The sequence below is a fragment of the Gambusia affinis genome, linkage group LG23 (assembly GCF_019740435.1).
Source record: "Gambusia affinis linkage group LG23, SWU_Gaff_1.0, whole genome shotgun sequence".
NCBI lineage: Eukaryota > Metazoa > Chordata > Actinopteri > Cyprinodontiformes > Poeciliidae > Gambusia > Gambusia affinis.
Genome location: NC_057890.1, coordinates 5,664,473 through 5,681,486, shown reverse-complemented (window position 1 = coordinate 5,681,486; position 17,014 = coordinate 5,664,473). Strand labels below are relative to the sequence as shown.

Below are 17,014 nucleotides of genomic sequence, written 5' to 3'. Positions count from 1 at the left end.
TAAATGTAGGACGGGTAAACTGATTAACCTCGGTCCAGCAGCTGCCTGCTTCCAGAATAATTTCAAGGTTGCTAACACACAACGACCAAAACAGGATGTCGGAGTCCAACCCAGCATCAGATTACGTCGTCATGGAAGCTCATTTGATCTCTTGCGCTCATTTGTTAGCACATCGCAGGGCTGTACAAAGAGTTGGGACTGAGCGAGCATCACAGAGCGCTGTGACACTGAGGAATAGTTGTTTGACTCGAAGAAGTGCGAACAATGCGACTGCCAAAGCACAAAGCGCAACACAAGATGCTTCCACTTTAAAGCAGACAGAAACCCGTTCATCAGGCTGATGCCGACAGAAACCCGTTCACACGTGCTCATTGTCACACTGCTTTGATTTTAGAGAAGTGAGGAACTAGTAATGTCAGCAAGACTTCTGGAGCCGAGACGTTCATGCAAATGAGTCGGCTTCCTGCTGCGGTTTGCATAAGACACCTGGACAAGAGGCTCCGTCCTGCTTTAGCCTGCAGGAACCACAAGTCACAAGCCTGAAGACATATGCGCAGAGAAGCAGGGCTCAAAGGGTTAATCACGATGAATCAGTTATTCAAATAATCATCAACTAATTTAGTAATCAATTCATCGCTAACCAGACTCAAAAAAGGTCATTTACTGAAAAAAAAAACCCAAACATTTATAGCTGTATTAAACACTAACTATACAAATTATGTTTATACACATTTTGCAAGTGTGAAAGTTTTAGCTCCACCAGGTTCGATATCGGTAAAAGAATGATATGTTGAGAATTTGTTTTGGGATTAACCAGGATTTGCTTAGGACTTATTATTTGGGATGTTATAATTTAATATCAGGTAACTATTTTAGTTGCAGTTATTTCATAAATCTAGTTAGCATTTGACAGTTAGTATCTGGTTCAAAACTGACTATTTGTGGACTTTTAGCAGAATGGACTCTATATCCCATGATGCTTTAGAACTAGCAAAAGAACTTGAGGTTAGAAGAAGAAGAGCAATTGAGGAGGTTTTTCCCCAGAAAAGAGCTGTGTTAGCTGAATGCCTACACTCTGTCGTATAGTATTATGTACGATTCATTCATACAGACAATGCTGCAGTAAGCAAGTTTTACAAAAATATGTTTTTTCCACATTTGTCAACACTGTCACCATGTTCTGACAGTATAATATGAGACAGGTAGATTGGTGCTGTCAATCAATGTTGCTCTGGGCTAATGTTAGAGAAACAACTCACTGTTACAGAAAAACTAGTCATCCGCCATCATTGGTGGCTATGCTAACTAGCATTAGCATTTGTGACAGGTTATGTCGTGGTGAACCAGCTGCAGCGAAGCAGAGTGCAAGGTATACGGGGTGAGCTTGAGAATGATTGACAGCGCTTAGACACTCCTCCTAGCTCTGATTGGCTGTTTCTGACCGAGTGTTGTATTTCTGTAGTTAGTACTGAAAGCCCTGGCAGAAGGCAGAGGAGCTTGATTTTTTTAAAAACATTTTTTTGTAAAAGTTACACGCTGCAGCTTTAATATATTTCTTGATATTATATAAAAACACTTAAGTGATTAAATAAAAAATCTGTAGAATGGGACATTATTTTAAATCCAATTAATCAGAATAAATTGACAGGATAATCAAGTAGTGGCAGCCCTATACGTGTGTGTGTACTCACGTAGGAAATGTTTCTCCAATAAGGCAATTTCCAAGTGACCTTTGACTTCGCTGAGGCGTTCCGACTCCGACCTCTGGAAGTCCTGAACGGCAGCTGCCATGGTGGGAGACCCCGAACCAGCCTGCGCATGTGCACACACACAAACACAGTCAAAGTTAAAAAAAAAAAAGCAAGCACTTAGACAGGAAAAGCCTACATGATCCGACACACACACACGAAGATCAGCACAGAGCCATGACTCACACCAATATTTCCTCTCCAGGTTTAGGACCAGCAGGAGCGAGGAAGAGGAGAATCCCCCGCTTTCCCTCAACGACTATTGCACTGATGACTCAAACCGTTTTCAACCATGACACACACAAACACACACAACAAGCAGGCAAGGTGGAAGCAGTGAACGGCAGAGAGCTGGGAGAACGGGTGATGCAAGGAGCAGAGAGATGACTGTGCTAGTGGAGGATGAGCACTGCAGGTTGAGCATCTACAGCGAGGGTCCTTTAAGACGACTGCCAAACACACACACACACGCGCGCGAGCGCAACCCCCCACACATACACACACGGACATGCTGCAGCAGCAGCTTATAGCCGACTGCAGCCGGAATGGTTTGAGCGGTTTTCCCGCTTGGATCCACTGCAACGCCTCAAACTGATCAAAACGAGACGTAGAAGGGAAGAGGCAGCACGGAAAAAAAGAAAGACGGCTCTCGGGACGTTAGCTTAAAGACGGATCGAGCGCCCTTAAATAAAGAAACACTTGAAGGAAATCAAACAAGAGCGTCTTCAGTAATCGTAGGGCGTGAGACATAAATGAAAGAGGAGGCTGAAAACATGGAGGAGGATGAAGGAGAGGAGGAGGAAGCTCTGCTGCATTATCGGCTCGGATTTTGCCGGTCTCTGCGTCATGACGACGATATCCACAGATGGTAAACAAACACACCTGCAGGATGTTTGATGCCATCAGATCTCCCCCCAACTGGGTAGCACAAGTAGGTCGATGCTGCCGACGTCACGACTAATGATCATCGGCGGGTCAATTATTGCCTATCCGCTCTTCCTCTTAATGATGGAGGCTGAAATTAGCCTGACAGGACCGTCATCTGTCCTTCGTTTGATACGATGGGACACATTTGTGTGTATATATATATATAAACATGAACTACTGCTTAAAAACTGACATGCATCACTGTTAAAATAATACCTGGTGAAACTGAGATCAATATTGGAAATTGTGTTATAGTAGACTCTCTAGTTTTCCAAACGCAAAATTTGGATTTGGAAAATCTTGAAATCTCATTCCAATAAACATTTCCAGAGGCTAGTCAGGGGGAACCGGAACAATCTGCTTTGAATTCGGGACACTCCGAGGTTTCTCTGATTTACTCTGGTCCCGTCTCTGACAGGATGAGAGTGGGAGTGAGATGAGTCGAGGAGCAGATATAATCCACTTCCAAGCCTGCTCTGAAGGCATGTCCTGTTTACTGAACAGCTCTCCCAGCATCCACACAGCCGGTTCTTCAACGTGAATGTTGCCACCGCGACCAGGATGAGGGAATATCCCCAACAAAGTACAACAACCTTCTTCTGGATGCAGAAAAATTAGATTTAATTGCATTCAGACCTAGTCAGAATACACGTTTCCGTTTTAGGTCTGGACGTTGTTGGGGTCATTCCAACCCATGAACTTATCTTGATTCCATCATGCCATTAGGTATTTTAGGAAAAATACCTAAACCTGTTGGAGGTTTAGGTATTTTTCCTGCTAGAGGGTGAACTAGTACTACTCACCCTCACTCAGCTTTATTCCAGGATAGCTCTGGATTCCCATCAACTTCCATGAGCTGCATCTCTCATGGCAAACTGCAGATGGGATTTCTTCTTTCCACTCTTCTTGATTGCGTCTCTGATTAATGTCTACCCAGCCCTGTGAATCAGTTTCAGCTGACGGCAAAGTCTTCGTAGATCTATTAACTAATTAGGTGACTTCTGAAGGCAACTGATTGGAAATACAGACACTGGCATTTTCCTGCTACATTATGCCATTCTAGCAGATAAAAACCAAAAACAACACAGTACAGTTTGTACTATGAATGTTTTATTCCTTAATTAACCAGTGTAATTATTCTAAACCAACCCTAATGTGATCATTAAAGTCGCAGCAGTAAGTCCATTAATCAAAGTGGGTGAGCTTGCATGAACACCAGCTATATAAGTTTGTCATAAAATACACACACTTGATTCTTTCCAAAACCAGGTGGTGTAGATTGGAGTTTTAAACCTTAAGGCATGTCTTAGTAAAATGACATGTATGTTTGAATGCGTGTGTCCCAGCAGAGTTGAGAGCCAGCTTCCTCTATTTTGGGGTTTAGAGCGTGACTCATCACTGCTCTGATGTGGGCGATGTCTTCCTGGTTGGCTGGTGCTTGCAAAGGCTAATAGTGTTGCATATCTAGACAAAAAAACACTAGGTGACAGGCTCAGAGGAAGATATGAAGACACACAGCAGAGTGAAAGGAAAATGAGAAAATTTAAAGATTTTATGTTTCCCTTTTCAGATTAAAACATTTCGGAAACTTTTCTGTCCCTTCAGTGAACTTAAATTTTCAAGCCCATGTTCCATATGACGTTGATTTGAAATTAAAGTGAAGAATTTCAAAAGGAGGACTCTGATCCACTTGGCTTCCAGTGAGGAAGTGATAAAAAACACAAAGTACTTTGACTTTGAATATCTTTCTATCTGTGCAAGCACACGATGACGACAATGTTGGTAATTTTAGTCGGCAGCAGGGACAGTTTCTTCCACCCACCTAGACGCAAGAAGAGAGGACAACCAGGAGTTCAATCCTCTGACGTCAAATTCAAGTCTCCATGCCTCCTTTGCCCCTCTTTTCTGGTTTAATCTCATCTCTTATATTTTCCATCCCCTTCCTGCTTTCTGATATCTCCTCATCTCACGGCTGCTCCTCCTATTTCCTCCGTTGCTCACAAGCAGATTGCCATCTCGGTGTCATGTCCACCATTAATCCTGATCACATTCATCTCTCTTTTTCCTCTTTAATTATGAGGACCTCTTTTCTCCGTCCTCGTTTCCATCTCATGTTAGTTCTTTTTTTTTTTATCTTTGAGGGACAAAAACAACATCCCTCGGGTGAAAGAGCATGTTTTTCCTCTGGAGAGGAAATGCTCCATTATAAAGGATAGAAGCTTTATTCCCATGGGTTGTAATAAAAACAGCATTTCTTTTGACTTCAGCCAGCTAAATAAAAAAAAAAGCAAACTATTGCATAACGTTTTATGGTATGAAGATGAGGAACAGCCACTCACAGGGTCTCGCAGGACGTCCTCCGTGTCCCGCGAAGCCGCTCGGGGCTTCGGCGGCACGTCGTCGTTACATTCGGTGTCGGAGGCAGGCGGCGACTCGCCCAGATCCGGGAAGTCGTCTCTCGACCTGGGACCTCGGAAGCGGATCTTGTCCAGGCGCTTTAGCATGGTCAACACCGCGCACCTGGGCTTTACCTTAACATGGCGGACGGCAACCCTGTGGAACGAAATAGACTGTCAACAATGATCCGACTTTGTTTTGTTACACTTTTGATCCAATCAGCAGTTTGATCCTAAATGGACAACACAATAAAACTAAAAACAAAACCCAAGAAAGAGTTATTGGCTAACAGAAGTAAGGCTGTGTAGCCCACTAGGTGCTGGTTGATATGGTTCAGAAATAAAATCAGATTTTTTCACACCAAATGTGATTTTAAAATGATCTTTTTCTCAGTTTCTTTACTAAAAAAAGAAACTACAAATAAAAGAGTTTTAAAAATTGGCTTTCATTTCAATCATCCCTGCAGTTACACCAGAAAACAAATACACCGATATAGTCACAAAACTAGCAGAGTAAAGATGCAATTTTACAAGACGAATGTCTTAACATAGCCAGAAAAAAATTTAAAAATAAAAAATAAACAAAGAAACATTGTAGTAGTTTATCTGAATTCAAAATGCAACAAAATAGATGTGAAAAAAGGTCACTGCTGGGAATTTCTGAAAATATAATTCTGAAAAACCAAAAAAAAAATAGATTCATTGGTTAAATTGTTTTATCACATACGCCCAATTAGCACCTTTTGAACATTTTTTTCACATTACAACCAAAATCGTCAAACGTCTTAGTATTTCATGTGACGACACAATTTGTAAGTGGAAATATAATTGATACAAGGTTGTACTATTTTCCCCTTTACTCCAATAACATGTTCTTCTGCAGAGAACGCATCACAGCCCCCAACCAAACCAACTCTACCAGGTGTGAAAAACCTTACACTGCTTTGATAGTCTACCGAATAAAAATACATTAAAGTTTCAGATTGGATATTAATACTCTTCCAGAATGAGCAGCACTGTAAGCACTTTGAAACCCTTTTCACCTTTACTAAAAAGGTCCAACGGGGCGACGTAGTGAACGCTGTGACCTTTAATGCTCTTTTGGTTTTGACCTCGTCTCTGTGGGGTTGGTTTCCCCCTTTAGCCCAGACAGAAACAGGGGATGATTACATCTCGTTTCTCTTCTGGCTGCAGCGGGTTTCATGACCTCAGATTGATTTAGCTTCCAAAAGTAAAGCTTCGGCCAAAACGCTGTGCCGGTGTCAGGAGCCTGACCACACGATGAGGCTCACACAGAGCGCGCAGGTAACTTTCAGATTGCAAAACACAATTGTGCTTTCGTACAGATTGTAAAAGTGACGACATAATGATGCAAATCAAATGTAGGTTTTCCTTAATGAGACTTGTACATATGATGCTTTCCCAGATATGAGCAGCCGTCCAAACATCCACGTTTTTTACCTAATGCTGGGATTTGTCGATTTGGTGAAGGATTAGGAGTTGCTCTTTGTATAATCCGATAAGATTACTTAATCTGCTCGATTGAGGACTGTCACACAACAAGATGACAAAGATAAATCTGAAGAAAAGATCTGGAGTGAGAATAATGCTACCTTCAAAACAGAGGCCTGGCATTATATTGTGGCCTTTCTTCATTAACAAATGATTAAATAGTTTAAACAAATTAGGAGGAATGAAAACTTTTTCTATTAAGGAGGACAACTGAAATGAATTGAAACGGTTTTAACAAGTGAAAGAAAAAAACCAACCTAAAAATTGCAGTACTTTTAAAGATATCATGAATTCTTAGTGGAGTTCTGAATATTTATGATGCACAGGAAATAAGCTTCCAATAGCTGTAAGAAAGAAATCAATAGAAACCGGAGGTGTGCTGAGGGCCATTTCCTTCATCAATAACCTTTCTATACGCGTTTGGTTTTCTTTTTACCTCCATGAATTCCCACAGGATTTTGCTTCACTCTGATTGATCTCCCACTTCTACGATCTTGGTAGCCAATTATAGCACTTATGACTAAAAGCAGTACCACAATGATTAATCCACTGCTGCTCTGTTGCCTTTCTAATTCATGTGCAGAGAAGCCAAGGCAGAAATGTTTGCTCAATACTCGGTAGGAAAATGATTAGAAAAAGAATCATTAAACATAGAATTAATCATGTAAAACAAACAAAATGGCAGGTTTACAGAGGGTTAATATTTGTAGTCTCGTCTAATTGGGTGGGACAAATATTTGAGCTGAATTGTCTTGTTCATGGACAAATCTGTGGAATTTATTGCCAAATATGAGTCTTTTTCAGACCACAACCTCCTAAGTAACCAGATTTCATGTTATATTTAAGGAAGAGGGCATTGAATCCAACAACTTTGGCCATTTGGGTGGATGCCCACTGCCTTTAATACTTACAGAGCTAAATTGGATCCATAAAATAAATAAAATAAAAATCAAACTGAAATTTTTTTTACATAAACAAAAAAAGTTGAAATTGAAAAATAATTCTGAAACTGAAACACTATTTTGAAACTAAAGAAAGAGGTCAAAACTACTTCTCAGAATCAAAGTTATTCTCAGTTTCAGGGAAATTATTTTATTTCAAATACTTTCTATTTTTAAGCAAACTTTGTGGCCCCAATTTAGCTTCATAAATACACACGAAATAAGCTGGAAATGACTTTAAGTTTATTATTTAACGGGGACAACGTGCCAAAAACAACACAATAAAACCTTAACCTAGTTTCCATTTGTAGTTCCTGAACAGGTCAGCTAATAGTTTGAAATCATACAAATTACATTCAATGTCCACACTTACTCTGCTTCCAGTCTCTAGACAAATTTATTAAATCACCGCCGTGAAACCAGGACTAAAAATGTTATGATTTCAGATCTGAATTTCAATGCTGACATGACTTTGCACAGAGCAGCAGAGACACTGCAGGGGAGAAAAAGTGCTGGAAAACAAATGTGAGAAGAGGTTTCTATTCGACAATTTTTCACACAGATATTAAGTTTCCGTGCGCCACCCACAAGTATGCAGAAGTTGCAGATGACTGGCGGGTTTCTGTTTCCTTTGTAGGGGGCTGAGTGGAAAGAGCAAGTGTCGGGTTAAGGAAGGCTCTCCACCGTCAAAATTAAACGCGTTCCCACGACAACATTCGTCTCTTTCCATCTCTATATCAGCTCTGGCTACCTGTACTCAAGTCAACGAATTTTAAATTAAAAATTTGTTTAACTGACAGATGTTAAGATGTAACATTTATTCTTTTAGAGCATGACGCACGTTTTCCACTCCCTCCTTTCACTCATTTATTTATTTTCTTTTCAGACGTTTGTTTTGTGCTCCAGAACCATATCCCAAACAGAAGGCATGAATAGAAGTGAGGACAGGAGGAGGAGGAGGAGGAAGAAGAGTTGGTCTCAGCTCAAGGTCTGATCACTCTGAATGCGAGCAAATAAACAGCCCTTATGACTCATTCGCTTCACTAAGTGCAAACATAAAAACCTTTCCCAAAATACCTTCACCTTATCGTATATTCTGCTTACACAGAAAGGATGGCGCGCTTAGAAAATATACTAACAAATGAGCACATCAAAACACAAAGTGTGGGGGGAAAATCAAACAAAATAAACAAGTGTGAGCTGGTAATGTTTGTATCTGTGATCATTAGTCAGGGTTGAATAGCAGTACAAGCTCCCTCTGCATCACTGATACAAGCTTAATGTCCTGTAGCAGAGTGGAAATGCGCGAGTGTCTCTGAGTAATCTTCTGGTAATAAACCCTGAAGCTTGAGGTTACCCTCGGTCACAATGGCTACTACAGCCGATTGCGAGACGGTCACTGAGCCCTGGCCTGCTGACCTGCGATTAATGCTTCTTAGTTGTAGTTTAAGCAAAAAATGTTTACAGTTGGTGCAGGAATCTCCAAAAAAAAAAACTTTCAAAACTGGTGTTAAGTCCAGATAAGTGTTGTTAAAGTGTTGGAAGTTTTACAACAAATGCAGAGAGGTTTTGGTAAATGAAAAACTTGATATTTCAATCACTGAACGCTGAAATTTTATGTCGGTCACAAAGAAAAGTCTAACATTTTAAAGATTCCAGGATTTTGTGGTTGCTCTAAACCAGGGGTGGGCAATTAATTTCTTCAGGGGGCCGCATGAAAAATCTGAAATATGTTGGAGGGCCGATCCAGCAATGACTCAAATTTAATCTTGACTCATTATTCATTTTCTCATACCTCTTGTTGTAATAAAATATTTAAATCATATTCTTTTGTTAAGAAGAATATTCAGTAAATATTAATAAAAATTAATTTGTGGTTTGGCTGAAGTGAGAATTAATACTATCAAATTAATAGTTTAAAAAAATATCACATGTGAATTTATTTTTAACTTTTTAATCTCTCCACAATTGAAATGGTGTGTGTTATATTAATCAACTGATCAACTGCATATATGAGCAATAAATGGTTTTAAGTGTTGGAAAAAGCCTGACGAACCTGCAGTGCTGCAACTTGAAGGACTAACACAAAAGTACCTCCAATCAGATGCAAATGAATGGGAAAACAAGTACCACAAAGTACTTTAAATGCAGCAGAAACTTAAAGAGGTACACACACAAAACTAATATCACTTTAGGTAACATTAAAATAACTCATTACAAAATGTAATTACAAAATGAAACTGTAATGACTTGAAAACTTGTAAGAACCAAAACTGAAATACTACAAGGAATAGACAGCTTCAAGTATCTTTGTCCTGGATTCTCTTTAATAAACCAACTTTTTTCCTGTGAGATTTGGACACCCATCTGTTGTCACGCCCACCAGTTTGTCCCAGTTCAGACCCAAGCTTTCCAGACACGCATTTACCTCTACTAAGAGCTCACTCCCTGTTGTTGTCCCTTTCATTGACCGCATGCCTGCCAGCTCCTCCGTGATGCTAAATTCTGCATTGATCCCGCGCGAAGATGAGCAGCTGGGCAGTGTCCCGTATGTCACAGCTCTCATCCAAAGCCAGGGAAAAATACCGGTACTCAAAATCATTCACGCTGTCTTTCAGTTGCAGCACCAGGTTCGTCGCGATGTCCTCAATCCTTCTCGTTACGTTTGCGGCGGGAGAGGGAGATGTTCTCAAAAGCGTCTTTATTCTCAGGACATATTAGCACTGCTTAATATACTCTCCGTCAGAGAAAGGTTTGCTCTTCCTAGCAATCTTGTGGGATATGACAAAACTTGCCTTGACTGCAGCTCCTCTAGATGCCAGGCGTTTTGTAAAAAGTGTTTGTTGAGCTTGCAACTTGGCTACGAGTACAGACGACTCAGTGACGTGCTCTTTCTCTGAAAAGTTCTTGTATCTCTTTCTCGTGTTTGGTCACATAGTGACGGTGGATATTATATTCCTTTAACACAGCCACCTGCGCACCACAAACTAAACACACGGCCTTGCCTTTGACTTCAATAAAGAAATATTTCGCTGTCCATGCCTTGTTAAAAATGCAGAATTCGGAATCAACTTTTCTTTTTTTACCGTGAGATGACATTTTGTGGGGATCGTGTATTCGGCTGCTAGCATCACCTGTTGCTGTGCGTTAGCATTTACGTACGTGCATTCATAAACGGTGCGTCAAGCCCTTTCAAAATAAAAGACAGCTGTGTCGCATGCACACGAAAATACGGTGTTTTGTTTTGACTGGGGGGACGCGGGCCGGACAGGCATGCCCAACGGGCCATATCTGGCCCGCGGGCCTTAAAATGCCCAGGTCTGCTCTAAACGAAGACATTTGTTGAGAAACCGCTCTGTTCACCGTGGAACGAAACTCAGTTTTGAAATGAGGAAACTAAGTGAATAACCTTTATAAATATGGTAAAAGTGTTCATTTCCATACAATACAGCATATTAAATACAATAAAACATCAGCTTCACTCCCGCTAGCATGAAGCCAAGATTACATTTTCGGCTCTACATCAGTCTCAGGAACGGCACCAATGCATTTTTTATGAGGCCTCATTCTGCAGCTCATAAGAGAATGGAAACCTTTCCTTTGGCTTACAATTTCTAAATAACATCATTATTATATATGGGTGACTTTTACTGCTTTGTGGCCTTGGTTGATTACTTCTATAGCACTTCCCAAAAATATTCAATTTCTTTAAAAATTTTTCAACATTTAAAACATGAAGTTTCTTGTAGTTTAAGACAACAACAACAACAAAAAAAAACTTTTTTTTTTTTTCCCCAGCTGGATATCTACATTAAACTTTAGAGCAAAGCATTTTCACGTTTTAGACAAAATAAGAAAAAGTTCAGAGTAAGAATAATTTTGCTTGTATATATATAAAAAAAAAAGATATATAACGCTACGTCCAACCATAATATCCCTGTTGTCATGGTTATCGATAAACTCTGCATACAGGAGAAAAAGTCAAAGTGAACCAGCAGCCTTTCTGTGAAAGCGGGTGTCGTCCAGGACATTAGGCACTCATCTATAATAAGTGCCTGTTGATCAAAACGCCACACTGTAGTGTTTCTGCTCGGCTAAACGACACAGTTCCCACTTCATTTTTCGTCTCTAAACGATACGGCCAGTGTCACATTAAGACACTCGTCTGCGGAGCCGTGCTCAACTTTTGCCTGGTTTCATAAGACACTCAGGCACACAGAGGGATTAGCATGACCTTTAAATACCTCAGCTGCCAGCATGGGCCTGAAATGTTGTTCTATTCACTTATAATAATAATTCAAAAAAAAAAAAAAGCTAGAATGTTGTAACAGATGGTCAGAGGGGGAAATAAAACTGCTGCTGTCACGCCGATTACTAACTGAGATAAAGTACGGAGAGCAGAGACATGAAGCAAGTTTGTTCTTGAAAGTTCCCTCTACACATTTTTTGTGTTAAATTTTGAGTTCGTAAAGCGCATTTCAGCAGCAAGGCACCTCAAAGTGTAAAAATGACACCATCAAAACACAATAGAGTAATTTACAGTAAACTTTCAAACAAGCATTCAAAATTTCTGGAGACGCCTAGAACAAGGCATTGTGTTTTAACGCTAGAAAAAAAATAAACGACATTTTAAAGTCTATTCTCAGCTGCGATGTTCTCCATTTTCCTGCTTTTAGTGAGAATACGAGTTCAACGTTTCCAAACTTTCCAGAGTTCTCCAAACTGTAACTATTTAAAAAAAAAAAAAAAAGAGAAATAAAAAAACAAGTTCAAAATGACTTTATGACAGACAAATGGTTAAAATGATCAACAGATGGACAGAAAATAGAAATAATTGACAGAAGTGGACAGCCTGATGAATGGACAGAAGACTGAATAGGAGGACAAAACAAAGGAGAAACGATTTGATGGAGGGATGGAGGGATGGAGGGATGGATGGATGGATGGATGGATGGATGGATGGATGGATGGATGGATGGATGGATGGATGGATGGATGGATGGATGGATGGATGGATGGGTCCTTTGGTAACATTAATGAGCAAAATGAATAAAACAAAATCCTGACCTACGATTATTGCCCCATCTTTTCTCCACATTTATCAAGACCTGGAACTCGTATGAACTTTCCAGACTGTGTGAGGACTCTGGTTTTCATAAAAGGCATTAGGAGGTTGACCCGGGGTCAACAAAGTCGGGAAAACTCATTCTGAAGCAGCATTAATGGCGTGACCAAGAAGAGTACTCCTGCTTTCCTACAATATAATAATGTAACCCTGCTCAAACAGACAACGGCTGGACATCTGCCTGTCTTTTGTTTTCTTAAACCACTTTTCAATGTTCAGAGTTGCGTTCTCCTGCACAGGGAATGACATCACTCCAGCAGATCGCTGCATCGCTGCATAGGCAGGCAGAGGAGAGCTGCTGAAGTAGGAGCGACTCCCACACGGTCACGATCGTCGCCTGGATGGAATGTGATATTTCTCCTGCGGGGACAGACGGAGTGAGACGAAGACTGGTCCCTTCCAGTCCTGTCCTGTCCTTGCTCTGCACACACAGCTTCACCCTGCTGCTATTATCTCACTCTGCTGTTACATAAACAATCGATAGATCCTCGCCAATCGGCCCATCTGGCCTCTCGTGAATCCGGTGATCGACTTAAATCAAAAAGTAATCAAATTTGAACTCTTGCGTAAGGCGACTCGGGGACAGAAGGTAAACACAGTAATGGGCGATTAGTTTTCTTTTGACCTTACTGATCAGAAACTTCGCTTTGTGGTTTTAATGCTGGAGCAAACACAACAAAGGACGATATGATAACGCTAACACTTCTTGTTTTATTCGTAATCCTGGTTCCTGTGTGACCTAAACCTTGCAAAGCAGAGGCAACCACAGACATACGGTACGTTTACATAAACATCATGTGTGGCTCTGTTACCCTCGCTGCATGTTTGCATGGGTTTTGTATATGAACGCAGTCTCTCTTTTCTTCCTGACCATTTTGTAGGAAGATTATGTAGGAAGTGCACAGTATTGGCTACCTTTAAAACTTTTTCCCTTATTGACAGTTCCCGTGGCATCAGCTGCCAGCATCCTTACTGAAACACTGGCTGCGTTTCCGTTGAGACGTACAATTGCACAAAATGTAATTTAATAAATGAATTAAAAGAAAACCTTCATGTTTTTCACTAAAATGTTTGAGGTGCTTTTGAGCTGTAAACAAGGTTTCCCCCAAAAAACAAACTTGCTAGGCCTGTTGCTTGGAGCGCTAGGACGGTCACCCAGCTGGCCGCCATGTTTTTGAGTTAAGAAATGTTTAACGTCGACAGGAAATGTCAAAATATCGATAGTTATGCATTTTTGGACGACTGGAAGATTAATACCCACACACCAACTACAAAGTCTTAAAAAAAGGCAATAATTTAATAAAAATCCAAGATAAATTAACAATGCTAAGCCTGGTGGGGCCACATGTAAAGCCTGGTGGCCCGCCAGGCTTACAATACATTTCGTAAAGAAATGCATGTATTTTGCAAAACTGCAACAGAAATACTTTTTCTGCCTCACGCTAGTTTGTATTCGGCATTTATTTGCACTCCACTAGAGGGCTCACAGTTTGCCATTCGAAAGTTTTGAATCAATAGCTCTTCGGTAAAAATTGCTTTAGGCAATTTTTCCAAAAACAATGCATGTATACGTAGCCGGTCCAAATATAACAGACTTGTTGCTCCAACGGCTGAAACCGTTGATGAGCGCTAGTTCTGTGTATAAAATATGAATACGCAAGTCTATACATCTACCGCCATGTTATCCCCTGGACAGGCTTTTCACATGCAATTTCAATTGCATTTCTGATTTAATGGAAACACCGCAATTTAAAAAAAAATTCTGTTTTTTTTTTTTTAGTAAACTATCAAAAAAGTTTTGAGTACATTTGTAATGGAAATGCAGCTACTGACAAATAAGTTCCAGCGTCTGATATGCCACTTTGACAAAAGGAACCTGCAAATAATTGTGACGATAGCAACTTTGCTAAAAACAGTCATTTCTTAACGCTGAAATATAATGAAATGAAATCTTATTTTTCACCCACAGTGCAATTATGTTAGTGTAATTAACTTATTTTTAATGATTTCAATCTCCACTTGTTCTCAAAGCGAAAAGAATATAATTCCTGTTAGTTAGAATTCATGTAGACTTTTGAAGATGTGAGTTACAAAAGGTATTTTCTGTCCTACTTTTTCCTGTTCATGTAAAAATAAGTTTATTACAAAAAAAAGGGTAAATACTTCAACACCTGCCAGTAAAAGGAAATTGCATTGCTCAACTGCTGCTTTGAATCACTAGAAAAGATCACAAGCAATTAAGAGGCTTTTAAGTCCCATCTCTTGCATCTTTTCTTTAAATATAACCCACATGTTGACCTGTTAATCACCTCGCTATTGTTAAGCTTGAGTAGATGTTTAATACATTTGTGTTTGTATGCGTTTCCTGAAAGGTTTGTGGCGTCGGATCGTGAGGATAATTGTGTAGGTCATGCCCTATGAAATGCTACACTGGATATGATTTATATAAAGAGTAGGCGCTACGGGGAAACAAGAGTACAAGTGAAAAGATTAAGAGGCCGAAAGTCCTTGTTGGGTTTTATAGGTCTGCCTCTCTATGATCTTGTAACTTTTTCACAGTTTGCAAAGTCACAAAGCAACTATGCAATTTTAGATGCATTTTAGAGAAATTTTGTGCAAAAAATAAAAAAATATATATATATATTTTTTTTTTCTTACAAGCCAAAAAAAAAAAAAAAAACTTTTTTTTTTTTACATAATTATACTTAGCCTCCCTGACTTTGGGAGCCGCCAACAGGTCTTCCCTGAACTTAGCTACTTCTAACATCCGGTCATTTCCCCCGTTATTTCTGAAGAAAAGCATCCATACAGCATGATGCTGCCACCACAATGTTCATTCAAGGTGATTCTTCTACATGTTTTCATAGCTCCCTGAATGGCATATAGGGAAAACTGGACTTCGTGGCTTTCCGTCAACAGTTGTATTTACGCTGAAATTAAACACACAGGTGGCTTCCGGAGGGGGAAAGCGTCAACATGAATAATTAGCCACGTTGTGTCATTTTATCAATAAATTCCAATGAAGTTTGTAGCTGACAGAATGTTAAAGGAGTTCAAGGAGTAACAGTACTTTTGCCAGGAACTGTTTAAGTGACAGTATTGACTTTAACGTCGAATGAAGGCTTAAGACGCCATAGACCCCTGGACCTGTGCCTGGTGGACCCGTTAAATAGTCCCTGGAGGGCTACGGCTAACGGCGTTAGCTAGTCCGATATACCTGCACTGTGGGAAGAAAGTCACATCTGTTTTCTTGGCAGCTGAGGTGTCAAATGAACTAAACACGACTTTGAAGTTAGGCCCGAAGTTAATCGATCATTGTTTTCATTCTTATTAGACTACACGGGAGAATTGTTTTTAAATTTTGAAGACGCAGAAGAAGAGGCGATAACACAAACATTCGGATATAGTTACATTTTAAAGATATATATATATATATATATATATATATATATATATATATACATATATATATATATACATATATACAGACACATTTTTTTTTTTTTTTTGCAAACTGGCTGTAGTGTCGCAGAGAGATAAATTACATTTTCTTACCCAGCACGTAAATCGTAGCAAAGTTTCATGAACACAGAGATTCCCTCCGGTTCTGCTTTTATCCTTCCGTACACCTGCTGCTGCTCCAAATTAGCGTCTGTCTCTCAGCCTCACGACGACGACTGCTTTCTAGGTCCCTCCATCCCTGCAATGTCCGCCGCGCTCTCCGCTCAGCACCGTCCAAAGGACTATATCCTCCTCAGCTTGTTGCGGTTAGACGGACAGGCTGGTCATTAAAGCGGAAGAAATACTTCAATTTTTTCACAAATACCAGTTGCGCCCTTCTCCTGCGCGGAGTGCACCGTTAAGACCCGTTGCTTACAGAGACAAGCCGTGCCCTGCTCTTTCTGGTTGATATCACAGAAACAAGCGGGGAGCTGGGCCGAGGAAATATCGTCAGTGCCGTTTTCTTAAAGGGGCCGCGGCTTATTTACTGGCGTTTCGGAGACGACGGGATGTGAGCAGCGTCAGCTCTCTTTAGCAACACCTTGTGGTCACTGCTGTCATTTTGCAGGTGGTTAAACAGAGGACTGCGATTAAACACTCGAAAGTCATTTAAAAAAACACGTAATTACTATGATGATTACCCCAGGATATGTTTTTGGTAGCAGGTCCCTTTTTAATCTTCGGGAATCCATATTTACGTAATTACAGCGTTAAATACATATAGAACAGTATTTTTTAATAATTTGGCATTAGAACTGCCTTAGATTGGGGCAAACATAAGAACACAATGGGTAAAAAGGTAAGAAGATAAAGAGACTAGTCAGAACAATTGCACACTTATAAATTCTTAGAAAGATTAAGATG

General features: G+C 40.1%; 1 protein-coding gene across 2 annotated transcripts in view; it reads right to left on the bottom strand.

The window, feature by feature from the left end:
- Nucleotides 1-16,603, bottom strand: part of gramd4a (GRAM domain containing 4a) — a 45,345-nt gene extending 28,742 nt beyond the window's left edge. For both annotated transcript variants that reach the window (XM_044108828.1, XM_044108829.1), the window contains exons 1-3: nt 16,205-16,603; nt 5,015-5,228; nt 1,692-1,812 (exon numbers count right to left, since the gene is read on the bottom strand). In XM_044108828.1, the coding sequence (XP_043964763.1) occupies nt 1,692-1,812; nt 5,015-5,228; nt 16,205-16,233 (364 nt within the window). In that variant the 5' untranslated portion in view covers nt 16,234-16,603. The remainder of the gene's footprint in view (nt 1-1,691; nt 1,813-5,014; nt 5,229-16,204) is intronic.
- Between the last annotated feature and the right edge of the window lie 411 nt (nt 16,604-17,014).